At 46.9% G+C, this 23,359-nt stretch overlaps 1 protein-coding gene across 3 annotated transcripts in view; it reads right to left on the bottom strand.

The window, feature by feature from the left end:
• GFRA1 (GDNF family receptor alpha 1) overlaps positions 1-23,359 on the bottom strand; it is a 188,814-nt gene that overhangs the window by 125,613 nt on the left and 39,842 nt on the right. For 2 of the 3 annotated variants that reach the window (XM_066354948.1, XM_066354947.1), the window contains one exon: positions 12,329-12,343. The exons of the other annotated variant lie outside the window; for it this stretch is intronic. In XM_066354948.1, coding sequence (XP_066211045.1) covers positions 12,329-12,343 — 15 coding nt within the window. The remainder of the gene's footprint in view (positions 1-12,328; positions 12,344-23,359) is intronic. 3 annotated transcript variants of the gene reach the window in all.

The raw sequence follows: 23,359 nt of genomic DNA, 5'->3' as shown, positions 1-23,359 counted from the left end.
TTCCTTCAAGTGGTTTATTTTATGGCTGGAGAGCGGGGCCAGGAACAAGTAAGCAAAAAATTGAACAAAGTCATTTCAGACAGTAATAAATACTGTATTGCAGTGGGTCTCAACTTTTTTTATATGTGGGGACCAGTGAAAATAGGAGAATTATTTTGGGAACCGCTAAGGTAGAAAGAAATCACCATAAGCATAAGCGAATGCAACCAAGATCCTTGGGTCTATAATCTTCATACAACATCAGGTGGTTAACTCTTTCATGGACCAGAGCAAAATTTCTGGCGGACCGGCACCCATCCGTGGACCAGCAGTTGAAATCCACTGCTGTGTTAGTTTCTTTGGACTGCTGCAACCAATTACCACAAATTTTGTGGCTTACAATTTTTAAAATGTATTTCTTCACAGTGCTGGAGCCCAGAAGGTTATAATTAAGATGTCAGTAGGGCTGTATTCCTTCTAAAGCTTCTGGAAAAGAATCCTCTTGCCTCCTCCAGGCTCTGGTGACTTTGGGCGTCCCATGGCCTGTGGCAGCATCCGTTCCGCCACTGCCTCCGTGCTCGTGTGACCTCCTCTCTGTGTCTCTCTGAGTCCTCTTCTTCTTCTGGGGACAACTTCTCAGGTCATGGAAGTGGGGGCTCACCCTACATCGAGGATGATTTCATCTAAAAACAGTTAACTAACCCCATTTCCAAATGAGGTCAGAGTCTGAGATGCCAGGTGGGCGTGAGTTCAGCCCATCACTCATTTTGTCCACGTGCTATGAAGAAATGGAGTGAGGGAGCGGGGGACGGTGGGGGGGGGGGGGTAAAACTTGAGCAAGGACATCCAGGACCGGCAGCTCAGAGAAGGTGACTTTCGAACAGAGTAGCCTGCTACCGGTGGAATGTTCCAGGGCCCTGAGACACGAGGAAGCTCAGATGATGAACTCAAGAGTCTAGGTAAAGGCATCATTGAGGAGGTGACTGAGGGGGGTGAGGGGGACACACTGGAGGGCAGCCAGACCAGGGCATGCCTGGGGCCAGATCACGGGAGCTGGTGTGAGAACCGAATATGGTAAAAGCTCTCAAGAACCAGTGTGCATGGCCTCCTTCTCTGGGGCTCCAAGGGCTGAACTTGTAATCCACCCACCAAAGTGAGTGGGTGGTCCAAGCTCAGGAAGTCCCAAACCACAGCGGGCCTCTGTTCTGAGAGCACATTAATTTAGAGGCCTCTTCCCCCTCTCCCTCACAGTGCAGGTGGTTTCCTGATGCAGGATATTAACTTTCGGCAGCTGGAGGTCCCTAACCTCCACACTGGCCTAAAAGGTTTCCTTAGGTTTGGCTAAGCCTCAGATAAGGAGCTGAACTTTAGTGGGCTTACAGCCCTGCACCTCCAATCCTTCCGAGACTCTCTCATCACGGCCCTTAATCCGTCTCAAATAAAACCTGTGGTTTCCCACCATGGCTGTTTAACAAGGCGAAAGAACAGCTTTGTCTATTCTGCAAAAGCCTCCTCTGTGTACACTCGGCCCATGGATTTCATTTCCAAGATTTACATTTTAATTCTGCAAGATATGCAGGAGATAAGTGGACAGGGAGGCCTAGGGGCGAGGCAGGCCCTTCCCTGGAAGGCCCACCTGACTTGTGTTCTCGCCCACGCCCTTGTTTCGCCCTCTTTCCAAATCGTAACCGGTTCCCTTCTCCCCTCTCTCCTCAGGACTTCCTCCCTCTTTCAGCCCCTTCCTCTCTTTCCTGTCCCAGTCCTCCCATAATGCCCTCTCATTTGGGGACCCGCAGATCGGTTGGTCACCTGTCACGGTTCAAGTGTGTCCCCCCTCTCCCAAATTCATGTCCACCCGGAACCTCCGTCATGCGACCTCACTTGGAAATAGGGTCTCTGCAGATGTCATTAAGTTGAGTGCACACTGGAGTAGAGCGGGCCCTAAATCCAATGACTGGCATCCTCAGAAGATGAGGAGGGGACACAGAGACACAGAGGAAGTGGCCATGTGACGACAAAAGGGATTAGAGCAATCGAGCCACAAGCCCAGGGATGCCAAGGACTGCTGGAAGCCTCCCAAAGTTGGAAGAGGCCAGGAAGGGTCCTCCCCTGGAAACTTCAGAGAGAAGGCGGCCCTGCCCGCACCTTGACTGCAGACCTCCTGCCTCCAAAACTGTGAGAGCATCAGTGCCTGTGGCTTTAAGGCACCCAGTTTGTGGTACTTCGTGACCGCAGCCCCAGGACCCTAGCAGGACACCCAGAGCCTTCGTCCACCCTCCTCTCACCTGGGGCCTCCTCCCCACCCGGAATCCTGCAGCCAAACCCCGGACCTGCCTCCTTTTCCATTGCTGTCCGACCTCTGACCTTTGCATTCATGGTTACGGTCTATGGGTGCTCATTGTAAATTATTTCAACTTCACTATATGTCTGAAATCTTCTGTAAAGTAAACCTACTTAAGCTTTCTGGATCTATTTCAGGGTCTGAAAAATGAGGATAAACATGGAGGTAAATGAGTGTGTGAGCTTCCTAGGATTACTGTGGGGAAAGCGTGAGTTCATGCATGTAACTGGCACATACCTATTTATACAAAGGACCCCAACTGGGATTTCTCCCCCCTCAACATTTTATTATGAAGATTTCAGGCATATAGGAAAGTTGAACGCATTTACAATGAGAACCCATAGACCTACCACCTACATTAACTACTAACATTGTACAATAGCTGCTTTTTCACATATTTATCAATTTATCCACCTATCCATCCATTTTCATTGTTTGGATGCATTTCACAATAGATTGCAGACATCAGTGCACTCGCCCCTAAATATTTCCATGTGCAAATCGTTAACCAGAGTACAAAATTTGTTTATAGTTTTTTTTAAGGTAAAATTTACATAAGTGAAACACCCAAGTCGTAAATGCACGTTCTCTGAGTGTCAACAATCACATACACTTGTATAGGCCAAACCCGTGTCAGGACAGAGCATTACCATCGGCCAGAAAGTTCCCTCTTGCCTCTTCCAAGTCAGTTTCCACTGCCACTTCCCCAGAGGCAACCAACCTTCTGAGTTTTATCCATCACAGGTTGGTTTTCAGAATTGTATAGAACTGAAATTATATAGGGGCCTCGGGAGCATAATATGTCTGAGGGTCGTCCATGTTGTCATGTGTATAGACCAGGGGTCCCCAAACTATAGCCCGCAGGCTGCATGCGGCCCCCTGAGGCCATTTATCCGGCCCCCATCGCACTTCCCGAAGGGGCACCTCTTTCATTGGTGGTCAGTGAGAGGAGCACAGGACTCCGCAAAGCACGGCATCACTCACGTACAGTACTGCTTCCAGTGACGCAGAGGCGGGGGGGGGGGGGGGAGATGATACCACGCTTCATATCACTTGTTACGGCTAGCAGTGACAACTATGGAGCTGGACATTGACCATCTCATTAGCCAAAAGCAGGCCCATAGTTCCCATTGAAATACTGGTCAGTTTGTTGATTTAAATTTACTTGTTCTTTATTTTAAATATTGTATTTATTCCCATTTTGGTTTTTTTTTTTACTTTAAAATAAGGTATGTGCAGTGTGCATAGGGATTTGTTCATAGTTTTTTTTTATAGTCCGGCCCTCTAACGGTCTGAGGTGAGGGACAGTGAACTGGCCCCCTGTGTAAAAAGTTTGGGGACCCCTGGTATAGACATTCTGCCCCTTGTTATTTGAGGGTGGCATTCTATTCCGTGTGAACACTACAGTCGTTGGCCCTTTCTCCTATGGACAGGCAACTGGTCTGTCTCCAGTTTTAGGCCACTGCCAATAAAGCTGCTATGAAGACCTGTGAGTTTTCTGGCTGAACATATGTTTCCACTTTTCTGGGGTTTGGCTGGGACCTCCTGCCTGATCATGGCACAATCTATCCTGACCCATCGGCGAGCCCACCTCAGTCTCCTGGTCCTCCTTCCAAGACAACTTGTGTGATGCGGTCATTAAAAATTCAGACTAAGTCCAACTGCCTGGGTTCGAACTCAGATGTGGTCCTTCACTAGATGGGAGACCTTTTGTAAAGTAAACCTACTTAATTAAGCTTTCTGGATCTATTTCAGTGTCTGAAAAACAGGGATAAACATGGAGGCAAATAAGTGTGTGAGCCTCACAGGATTATTGTGGGGAAAGTGTGAGTTCATGCTCTTCCCTGGCACATGCCCGGTGAGCAAAAGCATCTTTATCCTCTGCCACCCAATGTACAGGATAGCGATGCCTTTTCTCTGCTCCAAATGCTCCAAAGGCCTTCTTAATCTTCTTAGAACAAGTCTAAACTTTGCTGTCTAGATTTTTAAATAACCAAGACAACATTGCTCAAGCTATCTAATATATCAAGCTCTTTTTTTTTTTTTTTTTGGACTGGAATTTCATCAACTCAGAGGCAGAACTTTCACTATGCTGATCAGGAATGCTGATTGGTTGACTGGTCACCCTTGAGTAGCACAAGGTGTAATAAAATGAGTAATAAAAACTGGGAAAACTCAAGAACCAATACTATTATTCATTTAGTAGATAAAATCTTTTCAATCATACTGGGAGTGCTGGGGGTCACAAGGCAGCAAAGGGTGTTCTGCCCATGCACAGGTTGTGAAGGCTCCGTAACTGGCCCCATCTAATCCCAACCCCGAGCCTGCCAGGTTCATAGCCCTCCCAATAGCCCATAAGCACAACGCAATGCCTGTAGTTGGCTCAACCTCCATTCAGTCTCTCCTTCCCCACGCACGCCCTCTGCTTCCTTCACAGCCACCTCCAGCAGCACAGTCCCTTTCCCCAGGACCCCCGTCCTCTGTGACTTCCTCCAGCTCTGGGAGAGGACAGCACCCACTGGCCCAGAGACTGACTAGCGTTGGGTCTCCAGTGGAACCGTCAGCTCTTCAAAGGCAAGGACAGTGTCTGCTAGATTGCCCATGCTTCTGTCCATGCCTTGCACAAGTCTGAGCAGGTAAATGTTTGTTGACTCTTTCTGGGTCCAAACACTGTCCCCTCAAAAAAAAAAAAACAAAAAAAAACAACAACAACATGGTGGTAAAGGCACAGAATGGAAAAAGATTTTAGGATTCAAAGCTAGGAAATGATTTGGTTTGGTTATCAACATGCCCATCTATTACACTGCCAGCATTCCATCTCAACTTTGTTATGGCTCTTAGACTGTTAAACAGAAAAGCATGTGCATGTCCTCACACATGCATGCATGTGTGTGCGTGCACACACACACACCAGCCACACACAAGATGTTAATTCTTCTGAGCCTTATTTCATTCCCACTTTCAGTTGTCGAACATCTATTGAGCACCTACTATGTACTAAGCACTGCATTTGGTGCTAGAGATTCAAAATAAAAAGACAAGCTTCTTTCTCTGCAGGAACTCAGTGGTGTGGTAAGACAGATGATTAAATAGATCACTGCAACACTCTCAGAGATGCAGAGAGGAATTGGGCTGAGTTTCGAAAAGTGGCACTTTCTCAATGATTTCCAGGTAAAATGGTGTCCCAATGGTTGGGAATACTGTAATAACAAGACATTAGAGGACCACGGGAAAATGAGAGTCCGTTTCTCACACACACATGGGAGACATCAGCATCAAGCTGAGGACCCACTGGCCCACCCCCGGGCCAGCCACCGTGATGGCAGAACGCGGGTACTTTTCTGACCGTGAACAGAACAGCACAAGGATTGCTGGAAAGAGGAGAAAATGTTCCCAATAGAGCAGTCCGCAGCTCCAAAGGCACAGAGGTGTGGAGGAGCGTGTGGAAGACTAGGGATCAATCTGGGAGAGCCTATGGTGATGAACGGGACGAGGTGGCAGAGGGGTGACAGGGATACAGGTGGGCTGGGCTTGAGAAGGTCTGGTTTAGTGTCCCCTAGAAGACACTGCTCATCAGCAACCACCACAGTCAGCCGCCAGCCTGGGAACAAGCCGTCCAACCAACCACCAAGTCTAAAGAACAAATGGCTATCAACTTGCAAAATGCTTCCTAAAAGATTGCTTCATGTACGAACTAGAAATCTGAGTGATCAACTACAATTGTCTGTGATGTTCTGTGGCTTCCAGCAAGCCAGGCTCCAAAAACAGCAGGAGTGGGGCTCCCTGACACCACGCAGCTCAAGAGCCCCCACTCCCTGACTGCTGGCCTGGAGGGAACCAGGTGCAGCAGAGGTACCAGAGGGCATTGGCACACGGGCCGGCTGATGAATGCAGCCATCACAGGCTGGCGTCCCAGTGAGAACATCCTCTCCGCCTGGAGGGAATGCACCAGCCCAGGCATCTGGGATGGGATGTCAGAGAGAGGAAGCTGGGGAGGGGGGGATAGGGGGGCGAATTGGCTGATGGTGCCAGCCCAAATAAATCAAAAGGCTCAGCCTCCCAAACATCCTCCTGCCCAAGCAGGAAATGCTTAACAGCCTCATAATCTGTCCCCAGGAAAAACTCAGCGACTTGAAGACTAGGTCTATCTTGGACCCCAATGAGCAGCAAGCAATCTAAGAAAGACGCAGGGGGCTTTAAGCGCTTAACAGCTGGAAGATTATAAACAGATCAGCGGTCGTGTCCCTGGCTGGCCCAGGCTATAGGAGAAAGTGCAAATGTTGTAGATCAAAAACAAGGCACTATGCAGTCAGCTTCTGCACTAGCTAAAGCAAACCTGCTTAGAAGCTTGTGGAGCTAGACGTGGCGGAGAAGTCACCAGAGCAAGCCTGGGTCTGGTGTGTGCGCAGAGGGCTCCGTGATGGACAAACGCACCATACTAAGGTAAGAGCAACAGTGGAGGAAACGGTGTGGCATATATAGGAATTCTCTGTGCAGTCTTCACAACTTTTTCTGAAAATCTAAAACTGTTCTATAGTATAAAGTCTCTCAACTTAAAAAAATCCCAGCTCTACCGCTTACTTGTTATATAACCATCAACCATCACTCTGCCGGTTCCACACTGTGTCTCAGTTTTCTCCTCTGTGAAGTGGGAGTTTGGTTATAATAATTAGCTCATAAAATGCACAGGCAGATTCAATAAAAAAAAATGTGTGTAAAGGTGTAAAGTGTCTGTCCCAATGCCTGGAACACAGGAAGTATAAAAATGTTATCATCATCATCATCATCATCATCTCCCTCATCCCAATAGAATAAAGTTGTAAAAGGACAAACTGCTCTTATTAATAGCCATCTCAGCAAAGGGATCTAAAAGTTTCCCACTTGACTCATGCGGTAATTTTGAAATTCAAGTTACTGGGAGGAGAGACCCTGAAACCTCATCGCAAAGGCATGTCCTAGGATCGTAGAGGGGACACAGTGAATCTGCTACAACGGGAAACCCACCCCAAGGTCACCTGGGAAGGAGCAGGCGGCCCCACACAGCCCACAGGAATGTGATAAAACAACGCAGAGAATGTGATTATTCAAATGTGGTTATCATCTTCCTCATACATCACACACGCACACAAAGTGAATCTGTGAAATTAAATGGTAATGCTGTTCAGTTTGTGCTAAAAAGATGGATGCGTTTCCTACATGACTCGGAATAGTCTACCGATTTCTGGACCAAAAAGGGACATGATATACATACGTAGTAAATATTAGCATACAGGGAATATTAGCATATAGGTGACCAGGGAGCCAACCACTTGCCACCATGAAAATGTAAACGCATTTTTCTCTAGTTAAAAGCATATGACAACTTGGATTTTTTTTTTTAACCTGGAAATGATAACAATAGATTTAATTTATTCCTGCAAATCCCACACCCAAGAAGAAAACAATATTTCATAATGTATAACATTACCAGAGGGACCATAATTCATGGCTAAAGGGTCAGAGCTTTATAATGGATGGGTTTTTGGAAGTGGTTGGGACAACCTGAAGTCCAGCCCCAGCAATTCAACCAGTAAGTGTGAAATAGACGGAAGAACTCAAGTCAAGCACGTTATGAATGGCACTGGTCCCTGTCACCATAAGCCCACCCCAATAATTAACAGGCTTGGCTGGGCTGCCAGAAACCAAACTATGATTGATTTTTTCCATTCAAATGAGTAAAAGCAGTGCCCTCCATTGTGAATGCCAACATTAATCCATGTGGGAAAGAACTGGTGGTTTTTAAATGGCCATGTGAGTAAGTTACATTTCTGAAATCACAATTCCTTTACCCTTAATACTCAGCCACTCGGGAAGCCTGTCTTTCACCCACGTTCTCACAGAAGACAATGGGCTATCGCTGTCCTCTATGAAGGCAAATCCGTAAGGCAGAGCATGAGCAGGAGGCCGAGCCACAGGGCAGGGCGACTGGTCCAAGTCCCCCACAGAGGCAGTAACTCTGCTGGGAGCCAAACTGAGGTCTCCCCAGGATGTTAACTTCATACATAAGATACACATGTGTGTATGTACTGGAGAAATCTAAAGACACAGGTAGGAAAATTTTAATGAGGCCTTCAATGAGCACTATTTGCCAGCCTTAAGGAAAGGAGGTGAGAGTCATGGGCACAGGTGACTCCCCATGGGCAATGTGAGCAGAAAGTGTGGCACTCGGCAGAGGCGAGCTGCTAGGAATGGGCCTCCCGGTCGGTCCCACCGCCCAGGATGGCAGACACCCAGAAAGGGGAGCAATCAGGGCCCGTGGGCAGGACCCCGTCTCAGCCCGGCCAGAGCCCACTCAGCAGTCTGGTCCTGGTCTCACCTCGCACACACTCTTCTTTGCATCTGCACTGCGGCGAGCCTGGGAGTTTCTAGCATAAATGAGACCAGCCTCTCTGCTGCTTAAAACCCACCACCAGCTTCCTTCCTCTGATCCCCAACGGCCACTCCTGCTCCCCTCGGCTTGTTCCCTGCCCACAACTCTCTCCTTCCCTCACAAACTCCAGCAACCTGGCTTCCTACGGATCCTGGAACGTGGGCTGTTTCTGCCCAACTGGTTTCGCCCCTGCAAGGTCCCCTGCTGGTCCCCTCCAACTAGGGTTCCTTCTTATCATTCTCTGGACACACACCCCAAAGTTGCCCCCCTAGCCACCAGCAGACCACCCTGGGATATTTTCCCCACTGCAGGCATCTCTCCAGAACTTCCTGGATCTCCATGGTTGGCACCAACGTCCCCAAACTAGACCGTGAGCTCCTTGAGAACAGGGACTTTGCTGTCCTGTCTACTCCGTTATCCTCAAGGCCTAGAAGGTGCCGGGCACAGTTACCAATTACAAAAGAAACAAGGGTACTAGGTTCCAGAGGTGTCAGATGTGACCTGCGCTGGGAGAAACATCTATCCAATAGCGAGACCCCAGCTCCGGGTGGGATCAGGGGAAGAGGAAAGGCTGTGTGCCTCTCCGGGGTCCCGTTGCAGAGGGGAGAAATCAACTCAACGGGGAAATCCTTCCACTGTGCGCGCTTAGGCTTTCAACCACCCGGCCGCCAGGGACCGCCTGATTTCCAGGCCGCTCGCTCGGTTTCTGTGCGATTTCAGAGTCAAGGCTGAGCCAAACTCAAGAGCATCCAAAGGTGCTTCAGTAACTTCAAACAAGGCATGTGCATGGTCCCGACTTCCTTATTAAGGGATTGGTATAAGAGTGCTCTAAAACTCGAGATTCCAGTTGTGAGTACACAAAGGGCATTTTTCAGTGGCATTTGATACAGTAAAGAGGAAGTTGGTGGCCCTTTGGAATTACTGAGCTCATCCGATGGCTGTGAGCTCTGCGGGCCACAGGGAATGCGGGTCAGGAAAGGCTCCTAGAAAGTGTGGCCGTGGCCCTGGAGCTTGTAATATGAAAGGCCAGCTGTGGGCCCGCTGTCCTTGCCAGTCGTCATGCCCCGGGTCTAACTGCCACAGCAAGTGGCATTTACAGACGAGAGAACCCCGGAAAGCTATGAAATGGCTCCCCGGTGCACAGAGCACAGATGACGCGGAGAAAGGCCCAGCAGTAGCTACTGCACTGTCACCTACCATAACGAGACTGATCTGCAGTGAAATAAAAGGTAATGTAATCCAGAGGCAATAACTCCGGCTTCCTCTGAGAACGTCTGATGTTGTCAACTTGCAAGCCTGTTTCCCCTCTCCTGCCCGCCGTGGTGCACAGCAGCCCTGTTTAAACAGGCACAGACGGACGCCTCTGGGCTAAAAGGCCACACGCACGCACTCCCTGACAGAGGTGCACGCTTGCAAAGCGACACCTCCCCCAGCCGTCTGTGACCCCTCCGACAAGACACGCAAGCAGGGCCTGGATCCCTGCTGCGTGGTCAGGAGGACAGAGCCACTCCGAGTTGCCCTGGGCGGATGGGCTTCAGCGATGACCCTGGGACTTCTGCTCATCTGAAGTCACACAGTTTTCTGTTTATTTCTCAGCACACTGCATGGCCCCGAGGTTTCCAGTGAACGGCACAATCCTGGAACCGAGTTTCAACCACAGAAGGTGCCCTAGAATTGTGTTTTAGATTCTGTCTGAAAAACACAGGACCTTTTGTCTTGGTCTAATGTGACCGTCACTGGTACATTTCTACGGTCACATTTTACTGAGCATGAATTTCACAGGAAGAAAGGCCAGAAGCAAAGGGAAAGGGGGAGGGGGTACTAGCTGCCAAGTTCTTCACCATCATTTCAGGGACTGTCTCTCCATACGAAATGGTCCTCCAAAGCCCGTGCCATGCAAATAATTCACAAAAGCCAGCTCAGTTCTCTCCATTGGAAATCCTAGTGATATCTCACTGCCTCCCACCATCGCGCAGGGCGTCGGGGAGCTAGCAGCTTCCGCCTCGGGAAGATGCTATTACATCTCAATAGCCAGTGCTTTGCAGTTGATTATAACTTTTGCTCTGCGTACCACTGTTACTGACAGGCAAGCACCATCCATCAAATGGCATGACTGATTTAAAAAGAAGACAGACTTGACACGGGCGGTCCGACGGGCCATTTTTTATACTGAAGACAACAACCAGGGACGCTCACACCTCCAGAAAAAGAATTTTCCAAACTCAAGAGTTTTGTGCCACAGAAGGAGAGATGGCGTTCAGCATTGGCTAGTACTTGCAGTCTAGTACACAGAAAAGAAACCCATTCCCCACCAAATGTATCCCGCTGAACCTCGATGTGTCCAGGAAAAAAGCCACTGCAGCCAGGGGCCCTGGTGGCAGCCCTTTCATTACGTGAACAGGCGTGGTTCCTTCTCAATTCTAAGAGCATCTCTTAGTCTCTCGCCAAATGCAACTTCTTACTTATAGCTTGTTGAGATTTATGAATTATTTATAAAAGCAGGTCTATGACTCCAGACTCTTCAAAGACAACACGCAGTCCCCTCACTGTCATCCACAACTGTGCTTTTATCCGGGAGAGCCGGAGGACGCTCTCCATAACGTGCTGCCTGTTGGGGGTGAAATAATAGTTGTGCAAATAGCCAGCCTTAAAGATTACTTGGAAGCTATTTATGGAATGCCTGGATGTATTTTTAAACCAGCCTCTTATTCTGAGCCAGACTTGGATTCAGGAAAGGCATCAGCAGACTGTGCTACAAACATATTTCCCAGCTTGAATACAAACGGTTTTCCCTGCCACTTTGCCCACTGGCTTCAGACTGTGATTTTTTTGAAAAAGGGGAAAAGGCTGTTCCCCTTTAATGTATGTCTAGCAGGTTCAACAAGGCCATAGCCACAGGTCTCCCAGAATAAGGTTGCTGTGCATCCGAACTGGGGACTCCGACGCACACCGCAAGACTCAGTCAGGGGTTCAGCTTTTGGTCCACAGCACCTCAGGACACATGACCTTGGCTGGCAAAACAGATGAGACACTGCTCACCCTTGCCTGGCCCTGTTCTGTTACAGGCCAGTTGGAGGGGTTGGGGGGGACACTTGGGTTGAAGGGCACTAAGTGGCCAGCCAGCTATCATCCTACCCATACCTCCAAGACAGCAACACATTTGTTTGGCCCAGAAGTGTCCAGGTGAGGGAGGAAGCCGGCATACAGAACCCTGACCAAGCTTCAGCTGATCCCGATGCAGGAGCTCTGAAGGACAGGGCTCTACCTGACCCCTTCTGGAGACACTTGCTGTTCCGCCATCCCACAAGTCCTACAGCATCCTGGCCCCTGGGCAGAGGCTCAGCCACGAAGTCCTCCCAGTGTCCCTGCCCCAGCTGTTCAGTTCCCATCCTCCCCAAACATGGTCCAGAGGAAGAACCAGAAACTAGATGGCACTATTATACCCCTCTGGCTGTTCATTATCCTTGTGATGCCTTTTAAAGGCCCCATGATATGTCCAGATAGAATGAGAGGCCCGGTTACCCTCTGCACACAGACTAGACCCTTGTTCCCAAAAGAGCACAGCCAATGGGAAAGCAGGCAGAAGGCAGTGAACTTACCTTGTTGGAAAACATCTGCCAGGAAGGAAGAAAAACAGGAGAGGATGGCAGAGAGAGAGAGAAAAAAAAGAGAAAAATATTAATAATAATGTTGAACATGACAATGATGATAATCATAGCCAACTTATGCTGGCTAAGCACCCGGCATGCAATGGCCCCTTTCACTCAGAGGCAGTGGTTAAGAGCTTGGGTTCTGTAATGAAGCTGCCTGGGCTTAAATCCTGGCTCGACACTTACTCTGTGGCTGACATTCTCTAAACCACAAATAGATAGGAGTGTTGGGAAAATTTAACAAATTACAGCCTACGTCTTAAGGGCTTTTCTTAGAATGCTGCTCCAGACGGGGTAAACACACAAAGTTTGGTCGTTAACATTACAAATACTCTTCTTTTTACAACAACTTTATAAAGTATGTTGTGTGATTATTCTCATTCAACAGACGGGAAAACAGAGGTGCTGGAAGGTTGAGTAACTCATCCTAAACCACAGACAAGCAAGTAATGGGTCAGAAATGAACCCAAGGTCTGCTGGATTCCAACAACCATCTTCTTCGCCACTAAGAAGCTGCCTGACTAGTTTATAAGTAACAATGAAAGCAACACAGACACACAAGGGGATAAACGGAGGAAGGGCCCGGGAGTGCCCTAACGTTCCATACTGAACACACATAAACAAAATTGGTGTAAGTTCTCCACATCACAACTCACAGCTAATAACACCATTTTCGCATTAATTCTTAGGTCAAAGTCTGTGGAAAAGTGAAAAAAATTTTTTTGTTTCAACAAATATTTGCAAGGCTACACTATATGCTAAGCACTGTATCTGGCACTGAGAACCACACATCTATCTAGTGAAAAACTTAACAAACAAGCAGTTACTAAGACCCCCATGAGGGGAACTGCTAGCTTGACTTCTAACCTTATATTTGTTTTGAGTAGTTTTGAACTCTATACAGTTGGCTTATACCATATGAATTTTTCCGTCTGTCTTCTTTGCTCCACAATGGCTGTGGGTCTCCCACGCTATAGCGTGTAATGCATCACTCATGCTCACTGCTTTATAGTATTCCACTGTGCGATAAGATCATCATTTTTTAATTTTAAGGAAGCACTTCTGTATAATTCTATTTTTTAACAATGAATATGCCTTCCATTTATAATATGAACTTTAAAACAAGTTCCTTTCATCTCCAAAACTAAGTAAGAACTATATCAGCAACATCTGCATTTGCTGTCATCAGCTAAAAACATCAGCTCCTACAAGGTCGAGAAGAGCCAAGAGTCCATGAATAGTGCGCGGCTAGAACAGGCTCCTGGTGGGTTAAACAGACCACAAGGAGAGCATACCTGTGGGAGCCCTGTTCATCTCAATGGGGCACACATGTGACCCCCTCTGAGGAATGTCATTCACATTCAATACACGTGACCCGCCTATGAGGAATGTCATTCACATTCAATACACGTGTCCCCAAGGGCACACACCGAGGCCACATTGCAGACTTCAGTTCCCCATCCCAGGAAGCTGGCTAAAACACCAGCCTTTCTCTCACATTCACAAAAGCCAACTGGGTTGTTAATGGCCCATATTGGTACCATCACAGGACAACTTTAATGCTGCTCTAATTTATATGTGCTATCCATCAGTCTCCAACCTCGGTAATTCATCATTAAACACAGCCATGTGGGGAATGCCACTCACCACCCATATCCTGACATTGTCCAGAGACTGGGAAGAGCCGTGTGCAGCTCCCTAAGTATACTGCAGTCCCATGCATTTGCTGCCTCGAACCCAGAGTTTGAACCACCCTCTCTCTGACTGGCTTGCGTACCTGAAGGAGCCCTCTTTCCCCAGCCTGCAAATGCCCCAGCCATTGTGAAGTTTCTCAGTGCCCATCCTCACAGAGAGGCAAGTCACTGTTTCCGCTTCTGCGCTGCTAGAGTAATCTATGCACGCTGCAATGATAATTCCTATTATAATTAGTTATTTATGTAGACCCTGAGCTCCTGAGGACAAGAAAAGACGGCTGGTATGTCTTAACACCCACCTGGTCCAGCCTTTTCATTTCACAAATAGGGAAACTGAGTCCCAGAGATAGATGTAAGACATTCAAGACATTCTCCCCAAGGTCACACATGGCATTAAAGGTGGAGTCAGGACCACACGAGATTCATTTAACCTTAATGAAGCAGAGAAAGCTCATCCCTATTATTAGCAAAGTACAAATTAGAGATCTATCATTCTCCTCTAATGAATACAGACAAAAATTTTCCAACCTTGAAAACATCAGTGAAATAAGATTAGTCTTTCAAATACGGATCCAGTCTCGACATCCGTCCAGAATCCTCAACCTCCTCTCTATGGCTTTTGACAGGGAGCACTTCCTTCAAAATTTGGTACAGATTTGAATCACTGGAAAGTATCAGTGGTGGGAGGGGGGGACAGGGAGGGAAGACGGGCGGGGATTTAGTGACCTCATTCCTTCCAAACCCACTGTGTATTTCATGCATTAGCAGACTAATCTGCATAGAATACTATTCACATCTTCTCTTCCAAAAAAAAAAACTCTTGATTTTCATATAAGCTATTTAAGATTTTTAAAAGAACCCTTTTTCAGCTTCATTTACATTTGCACCTTTTTATTCAAATGCAAATTTTAATAAACACTCGTATAACTATTGCAACAATTTTGCCCAGGAGTTATCTTGTAATTTGCACTCTAAATTTATATCTTTTGTAGTTGGTGGCATAAATCATTTTGTTCTTAGCATTATTTAGCTCTTTGCTCTGTAGAATAATGGGTTGAGTATCTTCTTTAAAATTTTACTTTTCCACACTGAACCAACCATCCAGGCTTTAGGCTCAAATGATTCAAGGACATAAAATAAGTGAGAAGACAGAAAATCAGGTAAATGTTGTGCTGTTTGGTTACATTCCCCGCCACCACCACTATAGTGGACCTCACATGATATCAGCCACAAAAATACTCTTACCATTGTCTACGCGACTGTTCGTGTCCACCACCCCTGTCTCCCAAACCGCAGGGACTAGTCCCTATAAAAAAATCAAGCAGCCTCAGATTTGAATGTGATATTCTTTTAGTCTTAGACCAACCACTAATAATTATCTGGGAGTCAATCATACTCTCTGAGCTTGGTCTTCCCTCTTGATGACCTGGGTTTATTTTCATACCACAACACTGGTGCCCGGGAGGTTAAGGTGGGTAATTTACACAAACACTGTCCCATCAGCTGGGATGGAGAAGCACGCTGAGAGGAAGGCTCTGCGCCATCTTTTCTGCTCTCCCCAGAAACGGAAGTCACACACGGACAGGGCTGGGAGCTTCCAGTGCCCACCCTGGCCACTGACCGGTCGAGCCCAAAGGTCTGCAGGGACACTTGTGTGGAGAAAATGAACTCCTTCAGACAAAGCTCTGCTCTTACTCACTTCCCGAGGGAGAAAACCTCAAACCCCAGCCCTTCCTGGGAACAAAGGGAGCCTGTTCCCCAGCCCCAGCCCCAGCCCCTGGGGCCATTCTGCTCCTATAGACAGATGAAAGGCCATGTATAAGTTGGTGACTCAAATGTGCAAAGGAGAAAATAAGAAAGATAAGCCTCAATGTCCAGTTTCTTTGGTGAGAAATGAACATCAAGGGTACTTACCCCCTCCCCACAGCTACTGAGAAATACACACCCCAGAAATCTTTAATGCACTGAGTCCTCCAGAGACAGGGGCCATAAAAAGACTAGATTATTTATTATTATTAATAAGTTATGGCGATTAGGCTGGGTGATTCCTAAACGTTGCTGATTAAAAACTTTCTTGAGTGCCACTCACCCACATAGCCAGTGTTTACCTCTATTAAAAATGATTTAACTACACTCTGGGCAAACCCCTCTCTTGCACCCGGGTTAATAATTAGTGCGCAGAGCCACACGGGTTAAGTGAGCTGGCTCCCCTTTATTTATCTCTTGCTTTGTTTTATGAGCAGAACTGGATGGCAGTCTTATTGCCCATTCAGCCTGCTAAGAATAATTTACAATTTCAATCCACAGTCCATAACTATGGCTAGAGAGACTCTCACTATTATTACAATACCACACTTAGCCCACACCCCACAACGTTAAAGATATGCCAAACAGTCCAAGTGGGCATGACGTCTACAGGGCAGAGGGAAGGAAAGCTACTAGTTCTCCAAAACAATGTAATCGTACTACCCTCTCAGTTTTGCTTTCTTTTCTAGGTTAAATTATATATGAGGGGAGTTTAGTTTCTTGAAAATGCATGCACTTAACTCCCATTTAAGATGTCTCACCTGGGGAGACAGCTGTCTTGTGAGTTCTCCTGTGGTTTGAGCTACAGAGAGAAAATTCTCTTTCAAGTTACGAGTGCTTTTACAGTAAAGCACTGTAAATTTTCCCGGGACCCAACTAACGGGGGCAAAGGAAGAGAGGTAGGGAAGAGCTGGAATGAATGCTGATTCCTAGAAGGGGGTCAGGTTCATCATTAACCAAAGTCAACTTCAAGATGGGCGAGGCGGCTCCCTCGCCCAATTTCAAAACCCAGCAAGCTCTAGACAGGGATATGAAGAGTACCAGAATTCAGCCTGTGGTTTTTGTGTCCTGCAAATCTCTGTGAACGAACTGAATTCTTCCTTTTCTATGTTGAAAAGCAGGTCCCTCCAATGCCTCCGCTCTTGCTGAACGCCAGCTCTCCAGAGTACATCTGCTTCAAACTGACGAAGCCTAGGTCCAGAGACGGCGGGTAGCTTCCCAAGGAGGGCAGGGTGATCTCCTTCTTTCCAAATTCGATTCAGTATCATGTCACCACATGATAGTGGCCCCTGCATCCCATAACCTAAGATTGGGTCCCAACTCCTCGTGAGATAGAAACCTAGGGTGGGGTATAAAACCTCTTACATATGTTTTCATCTGTAAAGTGGGGACAGCAGGGATAAGCTTCTTCCCACCATAGGGCTAGCATGAGGATCAAGACTGATAATTTAATCAGCACGGAGCTGCCCAGGGACTTAAGAATCCAATACTAGGTTCCGTTCCTGGCTAGCCCCCATCTAAGCCACACCGGGCTAGCTATTTCAGCCCTCTGAGATTCTGTTTCCCACTTCTGAAATGGGGTAATGAAACTCACCTTTCTAAGTTCATGAGGACAACCAAGATGATAAATGCCGAGCTCTCATTTATTTAGCACATGGTGGCTGGTGTGCGGTACGCGCTCGATAAGTGAAAGCTATCATAACAAGCAATTAAACAAGGCAGCGAAGAGCTCGAGGCTCGAGGCCAGAGCTGGCCCACATTAGCATGTGATCTTAGGCAAACGACTGAGCCTCCCCAAGCTTGGCTTGTCTCATCAGAAATAATGCGGAGATAAGAACACTAGCTAACTTTTGTATTTCCTCATAAATCGCTATGGAGATTAAATGAGGTAATACACAGAAGAGCCCACAGTAACTAGTACTCAGAAAGACTTCTATGAATTGTAGGGTAATGAATCAATAAACATTTACTGATTCCCTACTATTTGAAACACCTTTGCGACTTTCCATTAAGGTTGCAAAAGTTATCAAAGGAAGAAGTCCACTAGAATAAAATAACCGTTTTCATTTCTTTTTGCATCATGCAGCCATGTGCCATTAGGAAACTCCAAAGCAACTCTCAAATATTACCTTATGAAGGAATTATTTTTAATCTTTGAGATCAGGGGTCCAATGACCTCCTATCTTGAAACAATGATCTAAGCGGTTATGATTAGAAGTTCCAGAGACCCAGGGCCCAGCCTTTATTTCCAGCACCCCTCCCTCCTGTGAGGTTGCCTGTCTCCTCCGGACCTGTCATTATTTCTCAAGGTCACCATGTAAGGGCGCACCCAACCCTGCCCCGGGCTTTGATCAGTATTTCAAGCCATGTTCCCTGGGGAAACCTGGTGTTCAATAGAGGTAGAGACCGCAGGAGGCAGTGAAGTTCAAAACCTCTACTCGATTCGGTGCCGTGGGGTTCTGTGAAGAACTGGTCTGAGACAAGGATTCTGCTACTACTTTATGAAGTTAATCAATTCAAGTTTGAGGACAACAACCCACTTAAGCAGATGGAGCCCCTTCCTGTCCGGGTGCAGGTCTGTGCCCTCCTGGGGCCCAGCCAGCGTGCAGGGCTTCTCCAGAGTCCCCGGGTGGCCTCGATGGCACCACACGGGGACGGTGATTAGTTTCCCGTGTCTCCAAAGCCAGACAGCTCAGGGCAGCCGTGTGGCCACGCCGCCAGCCTCCGCACCCCTCCTGCTTCCTGAGCCACACTCAGGCGGCGCCAACCGAACGGAACCGGTGGGGCTTGGGTCAGTCCTCCAGTCTCCGGCCCTCCATGCCGAAAACAAACCCACTCTTTACTGCGGGGAGGCCTCGCACATCTCTGGGTTGCTGGGTGTTGCTCTCCTTCTCTGTCTCATTTGGGATACAGGTCGGGGTGAGTTCTCTCAGTTTCCTCGCTCCTGGCCTCCCCTCACCTTTCACCATGTTAGAAATGAAGACCACTGCTTCGCCTGTCATTGACATACGTCTGAAGGCACACGGCATTCAGTAAATGCCTTGTATGTGTGAATAAGAAGAAATGTGTTTTTTTTAAAAGCCTTGAACTACCCTCCTGCTACACCTTCTAGGGAATGTGCTTCCCACATCCATCTGAGGTCACGTGCTTATAACCCACACTGATCTGGGAGGGCAGCGCCGGGGCGCCAGCTAGAAAGTCCCTCACGTTCTGGTGACATTCCACCCCCGGTATATCTCATCCGTCGCACAGAGGGAGAAGGCTCTTAACTGCTGGAAGAACATAAAAAAATAGATTTAGGAATAATACTTTTTATGACTGCATTCTGTATACTGTGAAAGTTATGTTCGAATCTGCTAGTACTTTATGGAGCTGATAAAGTAGCACGGGATGGCTTTCCGGCTAACCGTGTTATTTTATATCCACTTAAAATGCTTTTTTTCTTTTCAATTGAATTACTTTTTGAGTAATTATAATAAGACTAATCTGGGCTTAATGAATTCGTGTACAAATACGTTAGGCTGCATTATTAAAAACTCTCTGATACGAAACTATATTAAACTCAATCCCTTTAGCAAGCTAGTGTTTCTCTTTGAAACGAACAGCATACATGACTTTCTCCAAATCCTTTTCAATGAGCTAATTGAGAAGTCATCAGGAGCCGCACGAGCAGTGCAAGCAAAAGAAAGGGTTGACAAATAATTTTGTTCTCATTTCCCTACGCTCCCGTACTTGAGTATTAATTAGGAGTCACAGAAAATATTTTTATTAAGCATCCACAATGGGCAAAAGGGCTGACGAGTTGGTCCATCTTCCAGAAGAAAAGCGAGTTGTGGCTCTGATTAGCCATGACGTAAAACCACTCAGGTACTAAAAGCGAATCTGTGGATATTAACCCTTTTTTGCGACAGAGCCTCCAAACTCCACAGTCTGGATACGTGGATTCTCGCTGGCGCGACGGGCAAAGCCCCTCATCTACACGGGGACCCGGTTCCTCCATCTGAAAGCTGATCTGCACTCCATCGCTAAGGTCCCTTCCAGTTCTAAAACACGATGGTTTCGAGTTTAAAATTACCCACATTGTATCAAATAGGCTGTTACTGCATCGAGCTTACTTGTCATCATATCTACACTAAATTATATTCACAGTAATGTGTATATATATTCATTCCCTGTAATTCACATGCATCCACAGCACATCCATAATATGGCTGGTGATTTCAGGTTTATTCCAAGATAATATCTCGGTGGTAAAGTATTTTTCCCATTACAGATAAATTATAAACCAGCTGAAACCTTTAAGGTGACAGGGCGGGCCTTCTTGAACCAGTTTTTATTGGCTCCCCCCCCCAAAAAAAAGATGCTCTGTCACCTCCATTTCCAAGTCAAATCATTAGTTTCATCACATATATATTCTTCAGGCTCATCTGTGAGACCCAGATTTTAACAGGACTGGTTCCCCAGTCTCGCAAATTCAAACTAAGTATTTACAAATGTCCAGCAGAATAAATCTCCATCTTTGCCAGGTGATCGTTACCAGGATGGACAACTTTAAAGCAAACAGAAGACAATGGCCATCATCATTATTCTGATAGCTTGGCACAGATTACTATCAGGAGAGCTTCCAGGAGCCAGAGACAATTAAAATCTGAGTCCGGAGAAGCTGCTCCTAACATCAAGCATCACTGATTAGAATGATTTGGAAGTAAATACGTTTCAGCAAATTGGCCCATGTCTTCAGAAGGAAGTGGTCTGCTCTGGCCTAACCTGTTTTAGGAGGTCCAGGTTCTGGTCAAACCCTGCCATACATCCCCTGAAAATACAAGGAGAAGTCACCTAGGCATTCTGGGTTCCAAAGGTTGGACAGGAAGTCCCTTCTGGTCCTGAAGAGCCATCAGGAATCATTCACTCTGCGCTCCCAAGTTACCTGCCTGTCTTTCAGGTGCAATAACCACCTACCATTTTCTCTCTCTCACTTTCTCTCCAACTAAGCTGAAAGCACCATGATGCCAAGGATGTTTTGTCCACCACTGCAGCCCCCAAATCCAGGGTAGGCGATGAGATCACAGTAGGCACATTTACTATTAACAATAGCTAATATGTTTTCAGAGCTTTCCGTAGATCGTGCACTGTTTTAAGTACTTGACGCAGAGGTCCACAATCTTCTTTATTACCCTAAAGGGTAGCCATGGTTATTTTTACCCTCATTCTACAGATAAAGAAACACAGGCTTAGAGAAGGGAACTAAAGTTGCCTAAGGTCACAGAGCAGGTAATAATCCAGGATTCAACCTGAGCAGCCTGGCTTCAGAGTCCCGACCCCTAACCACTGTACATCCTGTCTCTCATAAACATCCCGCTGTTGGCCCTGTGGAAGGATGAACAAGCAAGAACGCCTCATTCCTCTCAAAACACCCCAAATGGCTTACTTGAACCACACCCGTAACATTTTTAATATCGTAATCACCGTATTTCCAGAACTCCGACCACACTTTTTTTGTACCTTTATTATCTGTGGATTTGGGGTCCAATAGCAGAAACTATCTGAATGTCTCTTCACATTTTAAAAAATTTACAAATTCTCTTTAAACAACACACAACAACAATCTCAGGAGGTTTATGGCAACAGCTGAGGTATGGAAAGAAGTCAGGCCGCATCAAAAGACGGAAAGGGAGGACTGCCCAAGGGCACGTGACTTAGCTACCAAGGTCCGGGCTGCTGTGTCCGACCCAGCTGTCATCCCACCAGGATCCACGCAAAGGATGGCGTGCAAGGTGGGGGGCGGGACAGAACCAGGGGAAGAGGTTGTGCAGTGCAGGCGACACACGCGGGGTCTGGAATCAGAGCCCTTGCGTTTTTCATCCTGGCTCTGCCCCTGGGGAAGTTCGATACCCTCTCTATGACTCAGCATCGCCATCAGACACACGGGAGTTACAGAGGATTAAAGGATATCAAGTACAAAGAGTCGTACAGCAGTGCCTGACACACAGAAGGCACTTTGTGGGAGCCGGTCCTTTGGACAGAGATGGGGGGAAAGTTAAGTCTCAGGATGTCCTTAAGATCAACAAGTCTTTGGCACCCTGGCAACTATGCCTGTTGTGATGAGTAAAATGTACTCGTGCGGAGTGACACTGATTAGTGACATTATATAGGTTTCAGGTGTGCAACTCCATACTACACCATCTATATACTGTACTGTGTGCTCACCACCCAGAGTCAAGTCTTCTGTCACCATTTATTCCCTCTTCACTCCCTCCTGCCTCTCCCACCCCCGTTCCCTCTGGTAATCACCATACTGTTGTCTGTGTCTGAGATGACTTTTTCTTTGCTTTATGTTATTCACCCAGCCCTCCAAAGCCCTCTCCTCCGACAGCTGTCCGTCTGTTCTCCGTATCTGAGTCTGTTTCTATTTTGTTCGTTTATTTTGTTCATTAGATTCCACACATATGTAAAATCATATTACTGTCACCCGAATAAATTCAATTAAATTTTTTTAAATGTACCGTATTTTTTCGCTCCATAAGACGCATTTTTTCCCCCTAAAAGTGGAGAGGGAAACGCCAGTGCATCTTATCGAGTGAAAAATATGGTATTTTATTAAATATTTTAACACACCATTTGGTTCAGAATATGTTTTTTCTTTTTTTCCTCCTTAATACGCTAGGTGCGTCTTATGGCCAGGTGCATCTTATGGAGTGAAAAATACGGTACTTGCATGGAATCCAAAACTGAAACTCAGAGGAGTCTAGGAAAATATCCCCGAACCTACACCCCAGGCCCACCAGCCCCCAGCAGGAATTAGGCAGATGAGGAAAAGGGCAGGAGCCAACATCTCCAGCAGTGGAGCCTTCACTCTCTCCTAACCCTATCTGTTCCCTTGGAAGCAGATCAGTTCATCTCATGAACAAACATTGAACCCGACGAGTACTATCTCACCCTCTATGTCACATAAGGACTAGTATTTTTCAGAGGTGGTGGGAGCAAGAAATTAAATGTGAACTCTTGGCTCTTTCATGAATGTTTCAGTGCACAGGTCTTTCTTCTGGAAGGCAGTCCATTTTTTAAAGTCACCCATTCATAGGCTCAGTAGCTACTACGGATCCTCACTCTCCTTCTTCCCACGTGCACGGCAGGACTGGGCACGTTGGACAAGGCTCTTTCACAAGGAAGCCAGGCATCTCAGACGGGCAGAGTGCTGAGAGAGGGCAGACATCTTCCAGACCACCTCTGCAGCTGTAAATTTTCATCCTGGTGAAGAGGAGCCAACAAGCAGCAAATCTGGTTACCTGATCACACCCTACCGAGTACTCTTTCAGAAAAAGAAGGGGAAGTTCATTTTGCCATTTAAGATTCTTTTCAACCTGTAAGATGTTATGCAGTGACTCAACACAGTCATAAAATGTAAATGTCACTTTAGTGAAGGATTAGCACAGCTGGCTTGCCCCGAAAAAGAGAATTCCAGCATCTGACAGAGCTGAAG

Source organism: Saccopteryx leptura, chromosome 13 (assembly GCF_036850995.1).
Source record: "Saccopteryx leptura isolate mSacLep1 chromosome 13, mSacLep1_pri_phased_curated, whole genome shotgun sequence".
NCBI lineage: Eukaryota > Metazoa > Chordata > Mammalia > Chiroptera > Emballonuridae > Saccopteryx > Saccopteryx leptura.
Note: the sequence above shows the minus strand (reverse complement) of the source record. Positions and strands in the feature narration are given on the sequence as shown.